The 22,867-nt window shown below is 40.3% G+C and overlaps 2 protein-coding genes and 1 non-coding gene across 4 annotated transcripts in view; 2 read left to right on the top strand and 1 right to left on the bottom strand.

Annotated features, from left to right (window-relative positions):
• Positions 1-1,495, bottom strand: part of PARG (poly(ADP-ribose) glycohydrolase) — a 111,434-nt gene extending 109,939 nt beyond the window's left edge. The window contains exon 1 of one of the 2 annotated variants that reach the window (XM_005900605.3): positions 1,031-1,495. In XM_005900605.3, the coding sequence (XP_005900667.1) occupies positions 1,031-1,250 (220 nt within the window). In that variant the 5' untranslated portion in view covers positions 1,251-1,495. Of the gene's footprint in view, positions 1-789; positions 928-1,030 lie in introns of those variants that run through there. The other variant, XM_070364592.1, reaches the window with a different exon arrangement.
• An 87-nt stretch (positions 1,496-1,582) lies between these two features.
• LOC102273731 (mitochondrial import inner membrane translocase subunit Tim23) lies at positions 1,583-22,382 on the top strand. Its single transcript, XM_005900603.3, has 7 exons — positions 1,583-1,830; positions 4,482-4,540; positions 11,949-12,042; positions 12,265-12,349; positions 14,785-14,843; positions 16,530-16,640; positions 21,880-22,382. Exons 1-7 carry the CDS (start codon positions 1,725-1,727, stop codon positions 21,993-21,995), a joined length of 630 nt encoding a protein of 209 aa, XP_005900665.1. The 5' UTR covers positions 1,583-1,724; the 3' UTR covers positions 21,996-22,382.
• Positions 14,056-14,255, top strand: LOC138986153 (small nucleolar RNA SNORA74). The gene has a single exon (XR_011463053.1). It is a non-coding gene; the product is annotated as a small nucleolar RNA SNORA74 (small nucleolar RNA).
• Positions 22,383-22,867: the final 485 nt, after the last annotated feature.

Consider the following 22,867-nt stretch of genomic DNA (forward strand, 5'->3'; position numbering starts at 1 on the left):
TAGTTTAGTAAATATATATTTAAAAAATATATATCCAATCAAGTCACTCCCCTATTGAAGCCTTTTAATAGTTTCTTCGGAGAAGGCGTTGGCACCCCACTCCAGTACTCTTGCCTGGAAAACCCCATGGACGGAGGAGCCTGGAAGGCTGCAGTCCATGGGGTCGCATAGTTTCTTACTGCCCTTAGAAATAAAGCTCAAAACCCTCAGCATGCCCAGTATGACCTGATCTTTGCCTCTCTCTCTGCAACCCCATCTCTCACTACTCTCCCCTGTCCACAATATTCATCAGCTGCACTCTGGGATCACTTCATTAACTTCTCTTCATCTAGCTAACCCCTCATTACTCTTCAGTCTACTCTTCTTTATAAGAATAAAATTCTTATCTTCTGGCTGGGAGATGATCTTTGAGCCCAGAAACTGGATTAGGTACACCTGACTCTACCATTAGTTCCGTTCCCTTATGAACTGGAACATCCATTACGCTTTATTATGTTGACTTCCGTAATCGTCCATTTCTCCTGATAGACTTTAGGGTCTGAACACAGAGACCAAGTAACTTTTATTCAACATTGTATGCCAGAGCCAAGTTTAATGCCAGCTAAGACTAACGGCTCTGCATCCAGGGACTAAGAATCTAAACTGAGATAAGCTACGATATTTTTTTGTAGCTTTCTTTTCATCTAGAGGCTGAAGCTTCACATCCACAATTAAACTTCCTTAACAGCAGCAGCAACGACTAAGGCAATTACTCAAACCCGAAAAAAGAAAACAGGTGGAGTATCTTACCACTTCCCGCCCGGTAAGTGACTGTTCATCAAGGTTTCTCACACCACCAATCGCCGTGGGAAAAATGCGACCCTATTCTCCCAGTAGTGGCCTTGGGGGCTCAGCAAGGGGACCTCAGAGTTCAGAGTGGTGTACACAAGACTAGAAAAGGGGGAGGAAGGTGCTGGCGTCCCTGGCTCTTGAGATGGACCAAAAAGAGGTTTGGGCCGAGGAGTACAAAGAGCTTTATTTCCCCACGTACCAAGAGAGGTGGCGCTGCCTCGGTGCTGTCCCGCCCGGCCCGGGGCGCAGCCTGACGAGGACGGCGGGACCCTGAACTGCACCGGAGCGTCCTTGGAATCGAGGACGCGCCTCTGCCTGCCGGGGAAGCTCCGGGCGTCCGAGGCGGCCGGCGGAGAAGTTGCAGCGGCGTCCCAGCGGGGTCGCTTGGTGCAGGGCTCACAGCCGGGGCCCGCACTCATGCTGGGACCCGCAGCACTGAGTCTCCGGGCCAGCCCGGGCGTAGAGCCTCATTCACTAACCCTGGGAGGGACGGACTGCGCCCCCTCCTCGGTGCCTCCCGGCACCATGCCCCCTCTGCCGCTGACTGCTTCTGCAGCTCCTGCTCTGACAGCCTCCCGAACCAGGCCCTATCCAGACGCCTGCCTTCCCTCTTCCACCGGCACCCTACCAGCCTCAGGATGAGCCGTTCTGATTCTGGCTTCGTTCACTTTCCCACCACCGGAAAGCTGCCGTCAGGTGCTTCCGGCTTCCGGGACGTACGCTGTCGCAAACCGGAAGTGTGAGGTTCAGCGAGCACCGGCGCCCGGAAGGTCAGTGTGTGAAGGAGCCGGTGCTACGCGGGTCTCCCCGCTGTTACCGAGGAGCGACGGCCGAGCAGACTATCTCGGCCTGAGGCGGCGGGGAGAAGCAGACGGGCAGTTTGCTGCGACACCATGGAGGGCGGCGGGGGTAGTGGCAACAAAACCACTGGGGGGTTGGCCGGCTTTTTCGGAGCCGGCGGAGCAGGCTACTCGCACGCGGATTTGGCTGGAGTCCCGCGTAAGTATCAGGCCTGGTCTGCGAGCATTTCTCACTGGTTCTTGCCACCACCCCACATGTGCGGTGTGTCCTGTTCTCTCTCTCTCTCTCTTCTTATTATTATTATTGCTGCGGCCGCAAGCTTCAGTACCAGTAGTGGGGCTAGTGTGTGTGCACGGCCGCATTTCCCAACACTGAACGAGTGTTTGGAGCCGTGGATCCGGAGAAGCTCTCTGCGGCTGACTTGGATCCAGGAGATACTGCATGTTTTTTCCTTTTATAGTCAGGCTTCCTGCCTTACCGTTCCTCCCACATATCGAGGCCATAGGTAACTTTTTAACACAAAGTCACATATTCTAAACCACGAAGTAGTAGCCTTCAGAGCAAAACACTCTATAATAATGCATACAGGGGAGAAAGAAATATGCGTCGAGACAAGTGGAGAAACTTGGAGGAGAACTGAACTTTTTTATAGATATGAAAAAGAAGCCAAGAAGGAATTTGGGGAAGGGAAACATTGAAGTTACAGGGTGCCGAGGCACGAACACCCTGCCTGCGCCCTCTCCTAAATACCACGAATGTGTATTCCAGATCTTTGGAACTTTCTAACTGTGGGTATTCACCTGGATGAGTAAAACGTGGACTTACAGATAGTGGGAAGTTGATGAAGGCTAAGAGCTTTATAAAACTTTTATCTTGAGACTCTTTCTACTTTTTCTTTAGGTCTTTTATGCTCAAAAACAAAAATGCTTTTAAAGTTCCTAGTGTCACCTGTGTTGAAACTGAATCTAGAACATAGTCTGCATGTAATAAGGTATAGGACATGGCTAGTTCACGCGCTTCAGAGCGCAAAGGGCCCTGCCTTGATGTGAAAGGCATTCTTACGTTAGGACTTCAAGGCGAATTAAGAGACCAAGGACTAAACACTATTCATTGAGTACTTGAGATGGAGTTTTCTGGGTGCAGGACTGCAGCAGTTATATTTTTTTAAATGACTGATGTTTTCACAGAGCTTCCATTCCATTGAAGTGAGCCAAGTAAGTAGTGGGCCAAGTAAGAAAGTGTTTCAGTTAGTGGTAAGTGTGTAAAGACAAATAGGATTTTAAGATTGGTGATGGGAGCTGCTGCTAAGTCGCCTCAGTCGTGTCCAATTCTGTGCGACCCCATAGATGGCAGCCCACCAAGCTCCCCTGTCACTGGGATTCTCCAGGCAAAAACACTGGAGTGGGTTGCCATTTCCTTCCCCAAATGGGAGCTGAAGCCCTTTAAAAATGGCCTAGGAAAAACTACTCAGGGTTGTTGACATTTGAGCTGTGACCTGAGTACCATTCAGATGTCTGAGGGGAGGTAAGTGTTTAAGGAACAGCTGTTAGGCCATTGTGTCTACAATCTACAGGGGAGGTGGTGAGGCTGGAGATACTGAGATTAGAGGGGAAGGAATGGCAGCTAATGAAGTGTTTTATAAGGAGTTTGGACTTAGTTACAAGTGTAAATGGAAGCCATTTAGATTGATTTCCTTTTCTGAAAAAAAATCACTTTAATTACCCTTTAGAAAATGAATTGGAAAGACTGGAGCAAGTAAGGAGTCCAATTAGGTAGTGATTGAACTAGGATGGTAGCAATAAAGATGGTGAGTAACAATTCAAGATAGATACTGGATATAGAACTAATAGGACTTTGAATTGATGAAAAGACCAGAGTCCTGGGTAATGGATAGATTTGAGAACAATCATCTGAGATACAGAGGATCCAAAGATTAAATTTAAAATGTGAGGCAGTTGATTTTTCCTTGATAGATTTTTCTGTCTTCAAAGGTAGTGGAATTCAAGTCTGGCCCTCGGAGAGCCCCCATTTTCCTTTGCCCTGACCCCCATCCTTCTGGTGATGACAGAATTCTCTATTAGTAAATCAACTTTGTCAGCAACTGTTAACACTTAGATCTGAAGGAATTGCCTTAAAATATTTATACACAACACATAACCCCAATGATTTTTTTTTCCCTTCATGAATTGATTTGTCTCTTGTCATTCTTTGCAATGTGTATAGTCCCTGGTGGCTCAGACAGTGAAGAATCTGCGTGCAATGCAGGAGACCCAGGTTTGATCCCTGGGTCAGGAAGATCCCCTGGAGAAGGGAATGGCACCTCCCTCCAGTATTCTTGCCTGGAGAATTCATGGACAGAGGAGCCTGGCGGGCTACAGTCCATTGTATAACAAAGAGACGGACACAACTGAGCAACTAACACACACACACACACACAATTATCAGGTATTTTTGTAGTAAAGTCGAAGGAAGTCCCAGGGACGGTGGAGCCTGATGGGCTGCCATCTATGGGGTTGCAGAGTCGGACACGACTGAAGCGACTAAGCAGCAGCAGAAGGAAATCAGCTCTCTAGATGAACTGGGCTGTGCTTCCTGCTACTTCAGTTATTTGGTCCCTGTTACTGCCTGTCCTGATGTGAGAGCCTGAAACACCAGTGTAGGATTGAGGGCGCCAGGAGGAGTCAGCCCCTAAACTGCCAGACGGAAGGAGAAGACAAGGAAAGTGGGAGAAAAATTTGCGTGCATTGTAGATCAGAATTGCAGAACACATTGAAGAGTCAAGAGCAAAATTAATGCTAAATGAAATAACTAAATTTTTATTGCAATATATTGCTTTGTTTTCTCTCTAGTAACTGGTATGAACCCTCTGTCTCCTTATTTAAATGTGGATCCACGGTATCTCGTACAGGTAAGAATTTTCTTAGTCTGGTGCTCTACGTTAGCATTTAAAAAAACAACCGCAGATACCTTGACTTAATCTGTGATCTGTGCTTCTAGAGGCGTCAAGTCTCTAGCTCTCATTCACCCTTTTTACCCCCACAAACTCCGGATTTGCCTTGCATCTCTTCCTGACATTAGCTGATTAAAGGATTGGGGGTTTGCTTGGTTTTTTGTTTTGGTTTTTCTTTTTTTTTTTAAGGTTATGATAAAATTAACAGAATTTACCGTCTCTCACTGTACTGTTGAGTGGTTGCATTCCTGATACTGTATAGCTATTACCACCTACCAGTTCCATGCTTTTCATGTTGTAAAGCTGAAACTCTGTACCCATTAAACAGTAACTCCTTTTTCCATCCTCCTCCCAGTTCCTGACAACCACCCTTCTGCTTTCTGTCTTATGATTTTTGAATACTCTGAGTACCTCAAATAAGTGGAATCATACAGTATTTATTTTTGTGTGACTGATTTAGTTCATTTAGCATAATGCCCTCAAGGCTCATATGTATTGTAGCACGTGTCAGAATCTCCTTCCTTTTCAAGGCTGCATAATACCCACTTTGCTTATCCATTCACGTGTCCTATGGACACTTGCATTGCTTCCATGTTTTAGTTGTGGGGAATCGTGCCACTGTGAATTTCGGTGTATAAATACCTTTTCTAGATCCTCATTTCAGTCCTTTTGATTATGTATCCAGAAGTAGAACTGTCCTGTCACATGGCAATCATATTTTAAATCTTTTGAGAAACGGCTACACTGTTCTCCACTGCAGCTGTACCGTTTACATTCCTACCAACAGTGCACAAGGGCTCCAGTTTCTCCACATCTCACCAACAGTTTTAGTATCTGGAATTTTTTGAGAATCATTACTAAATGACTGTGGAGTGGTGACTTCCTGTAGTTTGATTTTTGCGTCTCCCTGATGATTAGGGATGTTGAGCAACTTTTCATGCACTTACTGGCCGATTGTGTGTCTTTGGAAGAATCTCTGTTCAACTTCTTTGACCAACTTTGAATCAGTTCATTTGATTTAGGTTGTATTTAGGCGTTCTCTGTATATTCTGAGTATTAACCCCTTATAGATATATAACTTGCAAATATTTTCTCCCATTCTGTGGGTTGCCTTTTTCCTCTTGATGTTGTCTTTTGGTGCGTAAAAATTACGAAGGCCAATATTTGTGTTTTATCACTTGTTGCCTTTGGTGTCATATCCAAGAAATCATGGCTAAATGTGTTATTACAAAGCTTTTTCCCCAGTGTTTTCTTCTAAGAGTTTTACAGTTTTGGATCTTCCATTTAAGTCTTTGATCCATTTTGAGTTAATTTTTGTATGTGGTGTTAGGTAAAGATCCAACTTCACTCTTTTTCATATGGCTATCCAGTTTTTACAGTACCGTTTGCTCAAAAGACTGTCTTTTCCCCATGTAATGGCCTTAACATTCTAGCCAAAAATCATTTGACCATATGTGCAAAGGTTGATTTCTGGACTCTCTATTTTGTTCGTTGATCTGCATGTCCGTATGTATGCTAGTACCGCACCAGCATACATTCAAGCTTATTGATGATTGCAGCTTTGGTAAGTTTTGAAATCAGCAGGTGTGAGTCCTTCAGGATTGTTATTCATTTTTCAAGATTGTTTTGATTCTTTGGAGTTTGTTCAAATTCCGTATGACCTTTGAAATGGGTTCCTCTGTTTCTGCAAAAATGTCAGTTCCTGTTTTGATAGGAATTATTGAATTTGTAGATTGTTTTGGGTAATATTGACATCTTAGCAATATTAAGGCTGATTCATAAATATGGGATATGTTTTCATTTCTTTCTGTCTTTTTAAATTACTTCCAGCAAGTTTTACAGCTTTCCTTGTACAAGACTTTTACCTCCTTGGTTAAATTAATTCCTAAGTGTTTTTATTGTTTTTGATTCTGTTGTAAGTGGAAGTGTTTTCATGATCTTCTCGGGTGGTTTATTGTTTGTAGACACGCAGCTGCTCTTTTGTTGACTTTGTATCCTGTTACTTTGCTGAATTTATTTATTAGTTATAACAGGGTTTTGTGCAGTCTTTAGAATTTTCTAACATATAAGATCATCTATGAAAAAAACTTTTACTTCTTTCTTTCTAATTTGGGTGCCTTTTCATTCTTCTTTCCTAATTGCTCTGGCTAGAAATCCTAATACTGTGTTGAATAGAAGTGACCAAAAAAAAAAGAGCATCTTTGCCTTGTTCCCGTGCATTAGAGGAAGACCTTTCAGTCTGTCACCGTTGGGTGTGGTATTTGCTGTGAGCTGTTCATGTATGCCTTTTATTGTGTTGGGGTAGTTTCCTTTTATTCCTAGTTTGTTGAGGTTTTGTCCTGAAAGTATGTTGGATTTTGTGGAGTATTATTTCTGCATCAGTTGAGATGGTCGTGGGCTTTCCCCCTTCATTCTGTTAATGTGGTTTATTACACTGATGAGTTTTCATTTGTTAGGACATCCTGCATCCCAGGAATAAGTGCCACGTGGTCATGATGTATAGCCCTTTGAATATGCTGCTGGCTTTGGTTTCCTAGAATTTAGTTTTAAGATTTTGCATCAGTGTTCATAGGCGATTTTGGTCTGTAGTTTTTTGTAGTGTCTTTGTCTGGCTTTGGTATGATCATACTTGCCTCACACACAGAGTCATGAAATGTTCCAAGTATTTCCTGCACTTCAGGTTTTTGGAAAAGTTTGAGGATTGGTGTTAGGGTTTTGGAGTTTTTTGTTTTTTTCCATCTGCACTCCACAGCTTCCCCGTCCAGAGATTGAACCCAGCCCGTGGCAGTGAAAGTCTGGAATCCTAACCACTAGGCCACCAGGGAACCCCTGGATTGGGGGTTAGTTCTTTAAATGTTTGATAAAACATAACCAGTGAAGCCATCAGGTCCAGGGTTTTTCTTTGTTGTGAGATTTTTTTTTTTAATTAGTGATTCAGTCTTCTTACTCGTCTCGTTTTTTTCTGTTTCTTGGTGAGTTTTGTATTTCTAGGAATTTGTACATTTCATCAAGGACATTCAGTTTGTTGGCATACAGTTGTTAATGACAGTTTCTTATAATCCTTTTAAATTCTTTAGAATCAGTAGTGATATCCTCACATTCATTTCTGATTTCAGTAATTTATTTCATTTATCTCTGCTCTAATCTTTTATTATGGGGTCTTCCCTGATGGCTCAGCAGTAGAGAATCTGCCTGGCAGTGCAAGAGATGCGAGTCCAATCCCTGGGTTAGGAAGATCCCCTGGAGAAGGAAATGGCAATCCACTCCAGTATTCTTGCCTGGGAAATCCAAGGACAGAGGAGCCTGGTGGGCCAAAGTCCATAGGATCACAAAGGTTCGGACGTGACTGAGTGACTGACACTTTGCTTAATGTATTTTGATGGTCTGTTACTAGATAAGTAAATGTTTATAATTGTATTTTCTTGCTGTGTTGAAACTTTATTGATGTAATATCATTCTTTGTTTCTTACAAACTTTTTATTTTCTAATTGTAATACAGCCACCCTGCTCTTTTGGTTGTTATTTGCAAGGAATATCTTTTTCCATCCTTTCACTTTCAATCTTTTTGTGTCTTTGGAAGTAAAGTGAATCTGTTGTAGGCGCCATATGTATAAATGGATCACATTTCTGAGTGCATTGCGCTAATCTCTGTCTTTTGTCTAGAGAGTTGAATACACTTTAAAGTGGTTACTGCTAAGGAGAGATTTTTGTGTTTTGCTCTTCATTTTCTGTAATCTAACTTTTTTGTCTCTCCTTTCTTACATTAATAACTTCTTTTGTGTTTGATTTTTTTGTAGGGAATTGTTTAAATTCCTGTCTCATAACCTTTTTTTTTTAGTATACTCTATAGCAGTTTTCTCAAGTTATAGCACTAATTAGAACTTATACCAGTTTAACTTCACTAACATACAAAAACACTGCTCCTTTACCGACTGTCCCTGCCCCTCAATCGTTGATGTCACAGAATCGTATCTTTATACATCATGTGCTTAAAAACATGGTCTAATAACTCTTTTAAATCCTTTACAATTTTAAGTTATGCAGAAATACAAAGGTGGAGTCCAGAGCGCGCCTACAGTAGTGCGCTCTAACTGCCCGTCTCTCTGCTGTGTCACACTCTGCCCTTCCTCGGGCCGTGAGCTCCTGCCTGCGTCCTCTCGGCGCACTTTGCTGGACTCCCTTCATCGTGTCTTGCAGGGCAGGTCCAGTGGTCACAAACTCGCTCAGCTTTTATTTTTCTGGGAATTTTTAATGTCTCCTTTATTTTTGAAGGACAGGTTTATATATCAGCCCACTTGCTAGTGGCCTCCAAAGTTTCTCTTGAGAAACTGACTGATCATCTTATTGAGGATCCTTATATGTAAGTTGCTTCTCTCCTGCTACATTCAAGAATCTCTCTCTGTAGCTTTCAAAACTTTTGATTTTAATACATCCCAGTACGGGTCTCTTTGGATGTATCTTACTTGCTGTTTATTGAGTTTCTTGAATGTTCACTTGCATCTCTTTTATCAAATTTGGAAGTTTTCGGCCATTGTTTCTTCAAACATTCTCCTTCTGTGACTCTCACAGTCTGTATTTTCGTCTGCTTTGTGATATCACACAGATCCTTTAGGCTCTCTTCACTTCTATCCAGTTATATTTCCTCCTGATCCTAAGACTCAATAATTTCTATTGTTTTATAGTTGGGGATTGTCTGTTCTACCTGCTCAAATCTTTGAATCCATTTAGTGAATTTACCAGCTGCTGTTCTTTTCAGTTTCAGAACTTACTTTGGGTTTCTTTCTAGGTTTTCTTTCTGTTTCCCTTTTGTTCATACATTGTCTTGACTTTCTCCACATCTGCCTTAGGTCTTGAGCATCTTTATGACGATCATTTTAGAGTCACTTAGATCTGGCTTTCCTTTTAAAGCCTGCTCAGTCTACTCTCAGGTGTTTTTTAGGGACATTTCTGTTGATTTTTTTTTTTTCTTCCATTGAATGGCCCATACTTTCCTATTGCTTTGTATGCCTTGTGATTTTTTGTTGTTGTTGAAAACCAGACATTTCTAATAATGTGGTTAAGTCTGGAGATCAGACTCTCCTGCCTTCCCTGAGGGTTGCCTTTATTTGGTTATTGTTTGGGTTTTAATCATACAGGCTGCCTTTGTGTTGAGGGCCAGCCTGGAGTATAAGCTTAAGCTCTTCTCAGTCCTTTTCAGAGCCTACACTTTTTTCCTGGACGTGTGTTGTCTCTTTCTGATTTTTCCTTTGGATAAAATTGCTTTTGAATGTTCTAGTCTTTAACGTCTAGTTCATGAAGGAGGAAACAGTAAGAGGAGCAGCTCCCAGCTTTTCCTCAAAACCCTGGGAGTAAGGGGGGTCGGGAGGGTACATCAGCAGTGACTGCTTGCTTCGTCTATGTACTTCGCGAGCAGGACCAGAGACCAGAGCACCGATTAAGATTTACATGTAAAGCAGCAAGTAATTAGCTTTTGAACCCCATAAAAATACTGTGTGAGAAGTTACAAAATTATAAGAGATCATTAACGTGGGAATCTTTTTAATCTTAAACCAAATCAGTACATCTGAAAAAAAAATTCTTTACTACCTGAGTTTATTTTATTAGATCAGGTTATTGTTATTCAAAAGCCTATGGAAATAAGAGTGGTCCGATGAATACAAACATTTGAAATTAGGGATTATACATTTTAAGGTTTATATTAGCCTCAGTTTTTTGTTGTTTGTTTTTGTGAGGTTTTGATTTTTTGTTTGGGTTTTTTTTTTTTTTTTTCTTTTGGAGAAGTTGCTGATTCAATACAAATAAAGTTGCAAAAAAAGAAAAACTCAGTTTACAACATTAAAAGGGCTTCCCAGGTGGCACTAAGGGTAAAGAACCCACCTGCCAATTCAGGACACGCCAGAGGGTTAGGAAGATCCCCTGGAGGAGGGCATGGCAACCGACTCCAGTATTCTTGCCTGGAGAATGCCACAGACAGAGGAGCCTGGCTGGCTACAGTCCATGGGTCGCAGAGAGTCAGACATGACTGAGCTACTTAACGCGCACACACACGGCATCAAAGAGTGATTGTTAGGTGACTCAGGAGCGCAGGGTTGACGCGTTACCTGAAGAGTGAGTCAGTCATGCCGTGCACTTGCACCTGCTGATGTTGATTATGACCATCTTTTTTTTTCCCCCATTTGTATTAGGATCCATTTCTGGATCATAAATAATTATCATATTGTTTACCTCATCATGTTAAATATAGCATTCCTAAAAACCTTAAACAAGAAGCACAATTTAAAACTAAGTCATTACTTGAAAAGTCAGGAAGCACTCAGAATTTACAAATATATGTTTAATATATTTAGACATAGAATCTATTCAGGTTTGCTTATCCTTTCTCAGCAGACCATTTCTGTGTGATGAGAGGATATGCGCTTATTTATTTGTACAATTTCTGTTAAGAATTTATGCACAAGCCATCAGAGCTAGTGCAGAGGCAGTTTTCCTCATCATGAATGCATTTAGCAAAGGCCAGTGTTTGCCAAAGCGATGTTTATTTGTTGGCATTTTTTGTTAAGGGTGTGTGCTATGGTTCAGAAGCTTATTTTAGCTATTTTTATATGAAAAGCTTGGCAGAAATGTAAATGTATTTGTTTTTCATAAAAGTATTGATTGCAAAATCAATCCTGTTGTGCTCTTACAGTGATGCTTCTCAACCTAGGATTCTTGTGTGATCTTCAGGGCAGGGAGCTCATACCAAGTTTTGTGTATGCATTTACCTGAAGTAAGGTAGCTTTCCTTCTAGTAGCTTTCCAAGATTATAAAGGAATATATGCCCTCCAAACAGTTAAGAACTGTTAAAGTGGTGTTTTTCCCTTGTGTAAGTGATCCAGTCTATTGTACTTCTCTAGTTTCTGCTCATTTTTTATGATCATTTGGTCTTACATATAGTAAAATGGTGGTTGATAAATAGTATTCATAGCTGCAGAATGAGTTATTTTCTCCTTCCAGACTGGTTTTTTGTTACCTCTCATAGCTTTCAGTTTGCCTTTCTATAGAGATGGCACTCTTAAATTGTCAAATTTATCATGAAGGCAAATTACGTATAATCTATCAAACTTACATTGAGAAGCTAAATTCTGAGCAAGAATTTCTCCTAAGAACTAATGAGCATAACTGTATATGTTATGTATTTCATTTCACTTTGGTTTATATGTTGCTTTTGTTGCAGAAAGTTTTATCTTTGTTTGACGAAGTATAGTGGAGTTTTACTTAATTTACGTTTTACGTTCTGTGAAAAACTCCTTTGAAAAATTAAACACTTTGCAAGTATAATACGTGTGTTGAGGGGAGCTGAACTTGATTTTCATTATTATCCCTGTAGGATACAGATGAGTTTATTTTACCAACTGGAGCTAATAAAACCCGGGGCAGATTTGAACTGGCCTTCTTTACCATTGGAGGATGTTGTATGACAGGTTGGTATTTATATGTGGTTTTTAAATGAAGTGTCCTAAATCCAGGTAGTCAAAAGTGCTTAAAATCCAAGGCAATTAAAATAATAGCTTCAGGGTGGTTTTTAAAAAAAAAAATCATTATTTACATTTTTTCTTATTAAATAAAAATGAAAAAGAATCAAGTATAATTGCTCTTTAATATAAAGCTGAGTATTTGAATGAATTATTACTGTGATTTGCCAGGGGCTGCATTTGGGGCAATGAATGGTCTACGGCTAGGATTGAAGGAAACCCAGAACATGGCCTGGTCCAAACCAAGAAACGTACAGTAAGTCTCATGTAACGACACACTGATGCTTGAGTATTAATCTCTACTTTGTTGGCTTGATGAGCACAACCTTGAGATTACAATATTTAGAGTACTGTATAATTTTTGGTCAATTTTTTTGCTGGTGTTTTCCCTTTATTCATTATAAAAGGAATTTAGGAATCAAGTTGCTGTGTCTAAGCTTTTAGGAGTGATTTTTGAATCCGTGTCCATCAGCGGGGGCTATTCCAACCTAACTTCTCAGCTACACCTGTTCTATTTTGCAGGCCTATATTACATGCTTTTCAAATTGTTGAATTACTAGTACATTATTTGGATTGTTCAGGGCTGTGCAAAACCATAGGATGTGGTAAGTGAAGAAATAAGCACATAAGAGTAATTACTAAATCTGCTGTCATTTCATTGAATTTCTCATTGACTTCATCCTCCATTTCTGAAATGCAAAGGTGCAGAAAATTTCCATGAAATTCCTAGAACTTACATATGGTTCTGAAAGGAGTAAGATAGTCTTATCTTAGGAAACTGAAGTTTGTAGAGAAGGGAAAGTGCAAATAAAAAAGTCAGAAAGTGTACATAATGTGTATCTTCACCCTGCTTAAGAAATAAACATGACCAGTTCCTTTTGCTGTTCCTTAAATAATATGTTATTTAGCTTTTTTAAAAAAGCGTATTTTATGCTTCATATGAGCGGAAGGACACAGTATGTGTTTTTCTGTGTCTTTCTTTAAGCTCCATGTTCCTTAGCCAGCAGATGGCAGCAGGTGTGTTAGAATTAGGTCTTGGGAACCTGAAGGCCTGTCAGACTTTTCACCTTCCTGTTACTGTGTGGATCACTGCCCTTGCTTTACAAGCTCAGATCCTTGAATATTTTTGTATTTATATTCGTAATATTCAGTCTTTACTCCAGTTTTGTTTTGTTTTTACTTTTTGAATTATGGATAGTTTTGAATATATACAAAAGTAGGCAAAATAGTACAGCGAACAGCTATGAACCATAACCCAAGTTCAACAGCCATTAACCAGCAGGACCAATTGTGTCCCATCTCTTTCTTCCTTCCCATATTATTTTGAAACAAATCCCCAGCATCATATTATTAAATAACAATTGGAAGGTCTCTTAGAAAAGATAACCTTTGTTTCTTAAAACCATCATAGTTATTAAATTTTTGAGAGAGTTGAATCAGTTTGCTTTTTTAAAGTCAGATTTTTTAAATCTTATACATCGTTTTCTTTTATATACTCATTCTGATTTTTTTAGACAGAGATAGCATTTAAAACATGGAAAGATAATCAGGTTTCAGGCCAGAAAAGATCTATATAGTTTCAAAGCCCAGATTCATTACTTATTGGGATCTTGGGTAAGTTTCCCTCTTTCTGCCTTTAACCTATTGAGAGATGATTACAATGAGAAGTAAGTAAGGACCCAGTAAATGAAAGTATGTTGCCCAATCATGTTCCAAAGAACTTGGCCACTTTGCAGTGCCACCAGCAATACAGTAATGAAAATTCATAGTTTTAGAAGCTTATCACAAATGAAAATTAAGTGCTAAACTTAACATATTAGTAAGTATGTAGCAATTAACTAACAATATTTGTAATCATTACTGATTTTTTAAATAATCCTTTAGAAGTAATACAAAGTTTTGTTATTATTGAGCATTAATGTAAATGGGTTCTTTACTGCTTGTTACTGTAATTCCGTGGTTCCCAGCAGCAGTCAGCTGCCGGGACAGCCATTCCTGTGACAGCGTTACACTGCTGGGAGAGGAACGCTCTGCCCTCTCCTCCAGTTGCCTTCGCCGCTGTTCCGGTGGCGTCCGGCGCTGGTGAGGGCAGGGCTGTGCTCCCCTGAGAGTGTGCTAAGCGCGCACCCTGGCTGCTTAGTGCTGGTGTGGGAGCAGACACAGAGCGCTTTCTTCAGGTTTCTAATGAGGTGGCTTTTTCCTTCTCCGAGTATCTGTCTTCTATTTTGCTTTGTATTCCATAGTATTCCACACTTTGATTCTTCTTAATATTCTAAGAATGTACTACCCGCCACACAAACCCTAAGAAACTAATTATAAGCTAGCTCGTCTGTTATAATGTCTTTTTCTTTTTAACATAGATCGGTTTCTGTAAACTTTTTTGTAAAATACATTCCAGGATATCATTCAGACCTTTTATATATTTAGTAATTTTATGTATTTAGTAATTAGAATTTTCTTTACACATTGCCCTAAAACATTGGGAGTTTTTAACCTAACCTTCATTTATGTAAAGTAAAAGCAATCCTTATTGAATTCTAAGGAGGTGTTAAGTTTTAAAATTAAAAAAGTAAAATTAAGAAAACTTTGGATATTGTGTTTATATATTTAAAATTGATGCTATATGGTTTTTCTAAATACTAAAGAAATACTGGTTCTAAATACAGATTCTTTCTCTTTCTGCCCTGGTAGGATCTTGAACATGGTGACTAGGCAAGGGGCACTTTGGGCTAATACCCTAGGTTCTCTGGGTAAGTAGATAGCTCACTTTATAATAAATCATCATCATTACAAAGAAAGAATGTACATGTATCATGAACAATTTGATCAACTAAAATTCTGGTGCTGGGATGTTCATAATTATGTTTAAATCCACTCTGGTGAGTAGTGTAAATACTACTTAGGAAAAGATCATAAACTATTGATATATAGCAAAATACTGCCATGTACTAATACCATTCTGAATATACTCTTTGCTAAATATTTTAAACACTACATACTCTCCTATCCCATCAAGACACCAAATAAAATCATATTTTAATTCAGTGAAATCCAGATAGTTTAGCGCCAAGGCAAATATTTTTGTGTGTTAGGAAAAGTTCAAGGTTCTATCGTAGATATGAGGAGGAATCCAGCCCTCCTGATATGTTTTCCTAATAGCCCATTCATCATCCTGTTTACCTAATGAGATTTCTCAGACTAATTGCCTGAGTTGCAACAGGGCCTTTGTAGATATTGGAAATACTTGCAGTTCTAAGGAAGCTGTAATTTAGTAGCACTTAGGAACAAATGCTTTCATACTGTAGTGTTTATGAATGATTGACTCTTTTGATTATTCGTGACTCATATAAGAAGCTCACTTATGGCACTTATGCCCTCAACCAAAGTTTTCTGTATCTGAAAGTCTTTTAAGTGGTGGCAGATTAAGTAAGAGAATGTAGGTAGCTTATCAAAAGATAAGAAAAGCCTCTTGTGTGACAGGTCCTAGCCTTGTCACAGGCTTTGGAAGCAGTTTGCTTTTGGGATCCTAGTAAATGGCTACTTCCACGTGCTGCTTGTGCCCCCAGAGCCCCCCCCTCGCAGCCACCCTCCTTTGTACCGGTGCTTGGGAGACTGCTTGCATACCTCGAGTGAGCCCCTGGACGTGCTCAGTTTAGTTAACGTTCCAGAAGTATCGATTCTGAGCAAGCTGGAATGGTCAGTTACCCTGGATGTTTTCCTTATAATGTGATCAGTTATGATGTTTTGCTCAAGTTTAGTTTCAGTTAAATAAACTGAAACTGGAAAAAGAGCTTTTGTAGAAGTATAAAAACTTACAGCAGAGGAGTTGTGAGGCCAAGTTTGCTGTAATTTTGAGAAAGGGCAAGAGAAGAGGTAATGCATTCGTGGCTGTTTGGTCTTTAGAGGCATAACAGAATGGCGATTTAGGGGAAACGCTTGTTAAACTAAATAGTGCTATTGTTAGAGTTTTCACATGTGCAGAAACTAAATCTCAATTGTCTTGAAGTCGTATTTTTCTTAGAAATGCATGTGTTTTGCTTTTGTTTCTAAATTCTAAGTACAGATGTTAACAAATAAATGGAAGTGAAAAAGATATTCTTCCTGGGTCTCCGCAGTGTTACTTGCCATAAATAGCTAATAAATTTCTTTTCTTTCCAAACATTTTCTTTGCCTATCATGTGCCTGCTCTACATGTTAGTGAACGAGCTCTTCCTGCATTTTGAGTGCATAGTATTCTGTTATGTGGACAGTCTCTGAATCAGTCTCCTTTTGAAAGTCATTTGATTTGTTGCTAGGCGTTCGTTATTACAAACAGCGCTCCAGTGATCACTGTTTACATGTCTCATGATGTCTGGAGAATGCGTTTATCTGAATACGATTGCCATACTGACTTTCAGTTCATTTTTTATTCCTGATCAGCTCCATTTCCCTTGTAGCTTTGCTTTATAGTGCATTTGGTGTCATCATTGAGAAAACAAGAGGCGCAGAAGATGACCTTAACACAGTAGCAGCTGGAACCATGACAGGCATGTTGTATAAATGTACAGGTAGGTACCACTAAATGGTGAAATCGTCTCTCAATATAGTTGAAGTATGCTTTTTGGCCATACTGTAGTTTTTAAAAGAATTTTTTTTTGGTAGTATAGTGTTCTTTATATCTCACGGTTTGTGATTTTATTTTTTAATTTTCGTAAAATACACATAAAATTGACCATCCAAACTATTTAAATGTACAGTTCAATTATGTTAAGTCTATTAGCATTATTATGCAACTCCAGAACTTCTCTCGTCTTATAAAACTGAAACCCTGCCCACTAAACAACAACTCTGTCTTCCCCCTTCTGCGGCCCCTGGCAACCACCAGTCTACTTCTGTCTGTGAATTTGATTCCTTGAGGTCCCTCGTGGAAGTGGAGTGTTTTTCTTTTAGTGACTGGCTTATTTCATTTAGCATAACGTTCTCAACAGTACAGCATGTATCGGAATGTCCTTCCTTTTTAAGGCTGAATAACTCCATCCTACATATACACCACATTGTCATTCATCTGTCAGTGGACACTTGGGCTGCTCTGCCTTTGGCTACGGTGCATGATGCTGTTATGAACAGGGGACGAATAAATCCTAAGAGTTGAATCAAAATTACTTGGATGAAGATGAAATATCAAATTGTCCCTTAAGATGGAAAAGAGATGAACATGTGCTGAGTTATATGGTTCTATTCTCAGTAGTAACCACTTAATATATAACTTGTTAAACTGTGAAGTGATAATCACACACCCCAGTTCACAGGTGAGCACATTGTTGAGATGTTCTTTTTCGGAAGATCATAAAGCTAGTGACAGGCCCGGGTCTCTCTCACATTCCCGCTTTCGCCTGCATTTACGCCATAACTGTACGCCATAGCTGCCTGTTTGCGTTCTGTACTCAAGCCTCTGGAAAGTCCTTTTGTTTGATTACTTTATTATGCTTCAGACACTAAGTAATTTTTGTTCTTATGTAATTCCTCCGTCACAAACATCAAGTAGCATTTTTTGCCTCATTTTTACATTTTTTGCCTCATTTTTACTAGAAATGAGAGAGAAGTCTCTCTTACAGGATTATAAAATCTAAAATTTCATGGTATATCTGAGAGCAAGAGGCTTTTTTAATATTGAAAACGGATAGCATTTGGAATTACATCCCTAAGAACTCACAAGACTTGCAGCACGTGCGTGTTCTTACACACATCAACAGAGCTCCTGGGTACAGTAAGACAGGAAACGTCTGTTATATACATGAAAACATGGGCATAGAAAAACCTTGTTAAAAACCTGAAAATACTTTCACACTGAAAATCTTTGGGGTCAGACAAAGGAGTTTAAAACCTTAATTGGCACCACAGGGGTGGCACTCAGCCAGCAAGTGTTTAATCAGCCCAAACTGTGTTTATGAAAGATCAAAGTAAAATTTAAAGAACAGGAGATTTCGCACAAAAATCTGGAAATTTTAGCTTCTTTTGCAAAAATGGAAGACACAGGCCTCACGTTGTATGTGTCGTGACCATATTGTATGTGGTCGCAAACGGCAGGAGCTGAGTTGGGAGCTGCTACCCCGTGGGCGGACGCTGAAGCTCCAGCTCAGTGCTCACCAGTCCCTGTTTTCTTACTCAGCGTCAGCCATTACAGCATTGCCTGTGTTGGGGGCAGCCTTAAGTATAAGAATGGACTGAATTACCACCTCGTTTAAGACACATTACACATATTTTAAAGATACAAAGGGGAAGGCGGAATACTTGGGATTATCACAGGAAAAAAAATGAGAACCTAGTTTTCTGTGTCCAGGACTTCCTTGCAGGAATAGCATCTTTAACCCAGCCTGGGACATCTCCAACATAAATTATGGAAAAGAATCCTCATGGCTCAGAAGAGAAAAAGCAAAAAAGAATATTAATTGTCAGGTGACAAGTAGGGTTTCATTTTTTCAGATTTCAGTTTCCATTGCAATGTGGAACACAGGAGAGGTAAGTAATCTGCTGACCCAGAATCCCAACATTGGTTCCTAGTTCCTGGCTGCCTAGTTTAACTCAGCACATCAAAATTGCTGACAGAGGCAAAGCAGTGTCTTGTATTGATTTCTGGTTTAGACTCCACTTAAGACAAAGCACAGAATTTTGTGTGGCAGGAATTTATTTAAAAACTCCCAGATTCAAGGATTTGGAAAACAGTTTAGGTACTTCTTTAGTCTGGAGTCAGCCTAAACCATTAAGGAAAGAAGATGGATGATGGTAGCCCAGTGTCAGTATACTTAATGCTACTGAAGTGTACATTTAATAATGGTAAATTTTATGGTATGTGTATTTTATCACAATTTTAAAGAGAATTTTTTAAAAACAAGTTAAATAGTGCAGAAATTTGTTGAATTTGTAAGCTGTCTCAGTGTGTAGGTAAGGCCGTTCCTCTAAAACAAGGGCAACAGACTCCTGCTGGCCAGATGCCTGTCTCTTCACAGTTTGCAGACTAAGAATGTATTTTACATTTTAAAATAGTTAACATTTTACATGGTTATATAAGTATCTACAATATGTAGGATCGAAACAGCAAGATAAACATTCTTTAGAAACATGCAGGTAAAAAGTGCAGTTATTTTCCAGCCATTTCAAGAAAAATGTGCCGACCCCTGTGCTAAAGTAATTGTCAGTTCAGTGTGTTAGCTCTGCCAGTAATCAGCTCTATACCAAATAAACTAGGCACTTAAATATCCTGGGCCTCATTTCCCAGGTTTAGAAGAGATGACATTTGCCCTTTTTGGAAGAATTGTATACGGATCCAAAAGATAGAAGATAAAATTGTGACACATAAGCCTCATGTTTGTTTTGCTTAATAGAGATTACCCATTGGCCTCGTTTGGTTCACTGTGCTCAGAGCACGTGTGTTTGCTAATCAGCTTCCTGTACTTAGTTGGCCAAAGGTTGTTTTGTTACAGAAAGCCTAAAGCCAAGGCTTTTAAACTCTTTAACAGATCAACCAGCTGGAAAACCCTGACATTATTGGAAAGAGTTAAAACTAAAACGTAATAAAAGGCTACCCTTGAGTCAGGCTTCCCTGGTGGCTCAGCTGGTAAAGAATTCTCCTGCAGCACAGGAGACCTAGGTTCAATCCCTGGGTTGGGAAGATCCCCTGGAGAAGGGAAAGGCTACCCACTCCAGTATTCTGGCCTGGAGAATTCCATGGACTTTATTAAAGTCCACAGGGTCGCAAAGAGTTGGACATGACTGAGCAACTTTCACTTTCCCTGAGTCAGGATTACTGTGATTATTAGTAAATCATACACTACCTGTTTGGTATCTTCTTGCTAGAAACAGTTGCTCAGTTGTGCTAGAAACAATTTTTTCTTAGCCTTCAGAGAAGGCTAGTACAAAACGATGATATTTTGTACTAAAGTTGTTTCATTTTGGTATGAAAGTAGAAGGCATTCTAGGGGATAAATTGTTGAGACACTTAATATGCCACTGATGTCCCAAAGTTCTTAAATCTTTATCGTTTCCGGTTTACACTGGAGAGTCTTCTGTGTTTGTAACCTGCTTAAAGAACATTCATTACACTCAAAAAGTTTAGCTCTAATAACTGAACCATAGTGATGCTGTTCCAGATGGCATTTATTTTTCCTGGGTTTCATAGCTTATTTTTTCCATTTCTAGAAATTTGGTCTAAAGTTCATTGTCAGCCCATTTTTCAGCCACATTGAATACAGTTGCAAATTCAACTATCATGCCTAATCTTAAGTGTGGCAAAATACAGAGAGAGAAGATAGACTTGAAGGAGGTATCTCCCATTTTCTGTGATTAATTTTTACGTTTTTCATCCCCCTTCCTACATATTTGATGGCTGTTTATAGGTGATGCCTGCAGTTTCTGTTTGAGAGAGATAATTAGGGTACTTCAGAGTTGAAGCCTAAGCCAGTCAGCTATCTAAAGTCTTCAGGCTAGAGAGGCTCCTAGAGGGAGTAACCCTTTAGTCTATCACCTGAAGCCATCTGGCAGGACGTGCGTTGCAGAAATGGTTGGTCTGAAGTGTTCTAACTCAGCAGCATCACTGAATTTCATGGAATGTATTGGAGTGTAGCTAAAGGGCTTCTAATAAGGTATATCTTAACCATTGGACCTCTGCTTTCCTAACACATGACTTGAAACAAATACTCCATAGATAAATACAGACTACCTGAAGTTTGTTATCCCTACTTATTTGTGAAACTGGTAAGAGAATATCAAGTATTTCTTAAAAGCTTCTTTTACTAGATTTGGTGACTATTTTTAGGTAACTGGTTGAAACATTGTTTTTGCATTTCAAATGAAATACCTATTCCATAATCTTTTTGCACGTGAAAAAATTCTTTTAAGCAAAAATAGTTCAGTGTAATCCTAATCCTGGAATGTTTTTCAACTAGTACAACGATGCCTGGAGCTTCCCAGGTGGCTCAGGGGCAAAGAATCTGCCTGCCAAGCAGGAGGCACGGGTTTATCTGTGGGTCAGGAAGAGCCCCTGGAGAAGGAAACGGCAACCCACTCCAGTATTCTTGCCTGGAGAATCCCATGGACAGAGGAGCCTGGCAGGCTGCAGTCCTTGTGGTCGCAGCAGAGTCAGACACGACTGAGTGACTGAACGATAACATGCTGGTGCTAAGTTACGTCTTTGCTCGTTAGTGGGAGATTTTCTGAAGCATCAGAATAGGGACAGGTAATGGGAGAGTTGGTGCTTCATCAGCACCCAACTCAGAACTTGATCACAGCCATCTTATCTCCCACCACTGTCCTGAGTCTTCAAAGTTAATATTTAGAGGACCTGTGCAGAGTCCGAAGCCTGTTAATACTGTTTCCAAAGAGGGTATCGCCTTGTTTACATACCGCCTTAAATCAGTTGACCGTGCCGGTAAAGTTCTAAAAATTAGTACTAGCAGGGAATTACTGATCTGCTTGGGATTTCAATAAGAAGTATAAGGTCTTGTCCAAAAATGTCCTAGGATCAAGTCAGATTGAGAAAAGTCAAAAAACCTTGCTGATAACTGTGAAATTAAAAGTGAAAAAAGGTTGTTACTATGGATACAGAGTTTACATATAAGCAGGTGATTTAGGGGGAATCTGTTTCTACTGAATTTCAGTCTTGGTTTATTATTTTCAGACCTCATTCTCCTGCTTGGGACGAAATCTTCATAAATACGAAGAGTGCGTCTCAGCTTTACGAACCTCTGTCGCCCTCTGATGGGACAGTGTGCAGCACACGTCTGTAACGGTATTTTCTCTCTCCTCTCCCAGGTGGTCTTCGAGGGGCAGCACGAGGTGGTGTAGCAGGACTGGCGCTTACGGGCCTCTATGCTCTATATAACAACTGGGAGCACATGAAAGGCTCTGTGCTCCAACAGTCACTCTGAAGATTCTGCTAGTTTACAAACGGAGGACACTTTAGTAGTCACCCTGATCAATTTATAAGTCAGTCTGAAGGCATTTACTCTTTTATCTACAACTCATTTGAAAAACTAGAGATTCCAGCTTGCTGTGATGAAGATCATGGATGGTTGACCAGGACTGGCACTCCTTCCAGCCATTACTGAGTTGAAGACAAAACACCCTTTGGCGGCTGAGTAATGTGGTTCTCTTAAGAAGATCTCGCACCTGTTTTTGCTCCTACCCACTTCTGGAAAACCACCTAATCCCAGAATTCAGGTCTGCTTGTCAATATTGTATCGGCCACATTTGTTCATTTAATGATCCAAGACTGTAATATTGCTCTGTATTCCCAATAAAGGGTGAAAATAGAACTGAAGTCCTTACTCCAACATTAACATAATGGGTGTTTCTCCAAAGTCGCTCTTGACTTATCTCTGCTCCCATAGGGCAAAGGATGTTTCATGTTTGTGATGAAGTGAAGGGCTACTGGCAGCATTAGCAACTAGGTTAAAATTTTTCTCCAACAGAGTTGACACTAAACCACCTCCAGGTGTTTCAGGCTATTACACCACTAGTGTCCTGTGCCAGAGCAGCATTGACTCAGCCTCGCGGGGACGCCGGGAGAGACGGCACAGACTCGAGCTGAGAGTTTCTGAGGAAGCCCTGGGAAAGCTAAGGGAAGGAAGGATTAACTCAGCCTCGCGGGGACGCCGGGAGAGACGGCACAGACTCGAGCTGAGAGTTTCTGAGGAAGCCCTGGGAAAGCTAAGGGAAGGAAGGATTAACTCAGCCTCGCGGGGACGCCGGGAGAGACGGCACAGACTCGAGCTGAGAGTTTCTGAGGAAGCCCTGGGAA

The sequence above is a fragment of the Bos mutus genome, chromosome 28 (genome assembly GCF_027580195.1).
Source record: "Bos mutus isolate GX-2022 chromosome 28, NWIPB_WYAK_1.1, whole genome shotgun sequence".
Lineage (NCBI taxonomy): Eukaryota > Metazoa > Chordata > Mammalia > Artiodactyla > Bovidae > Bos > Bos mutus.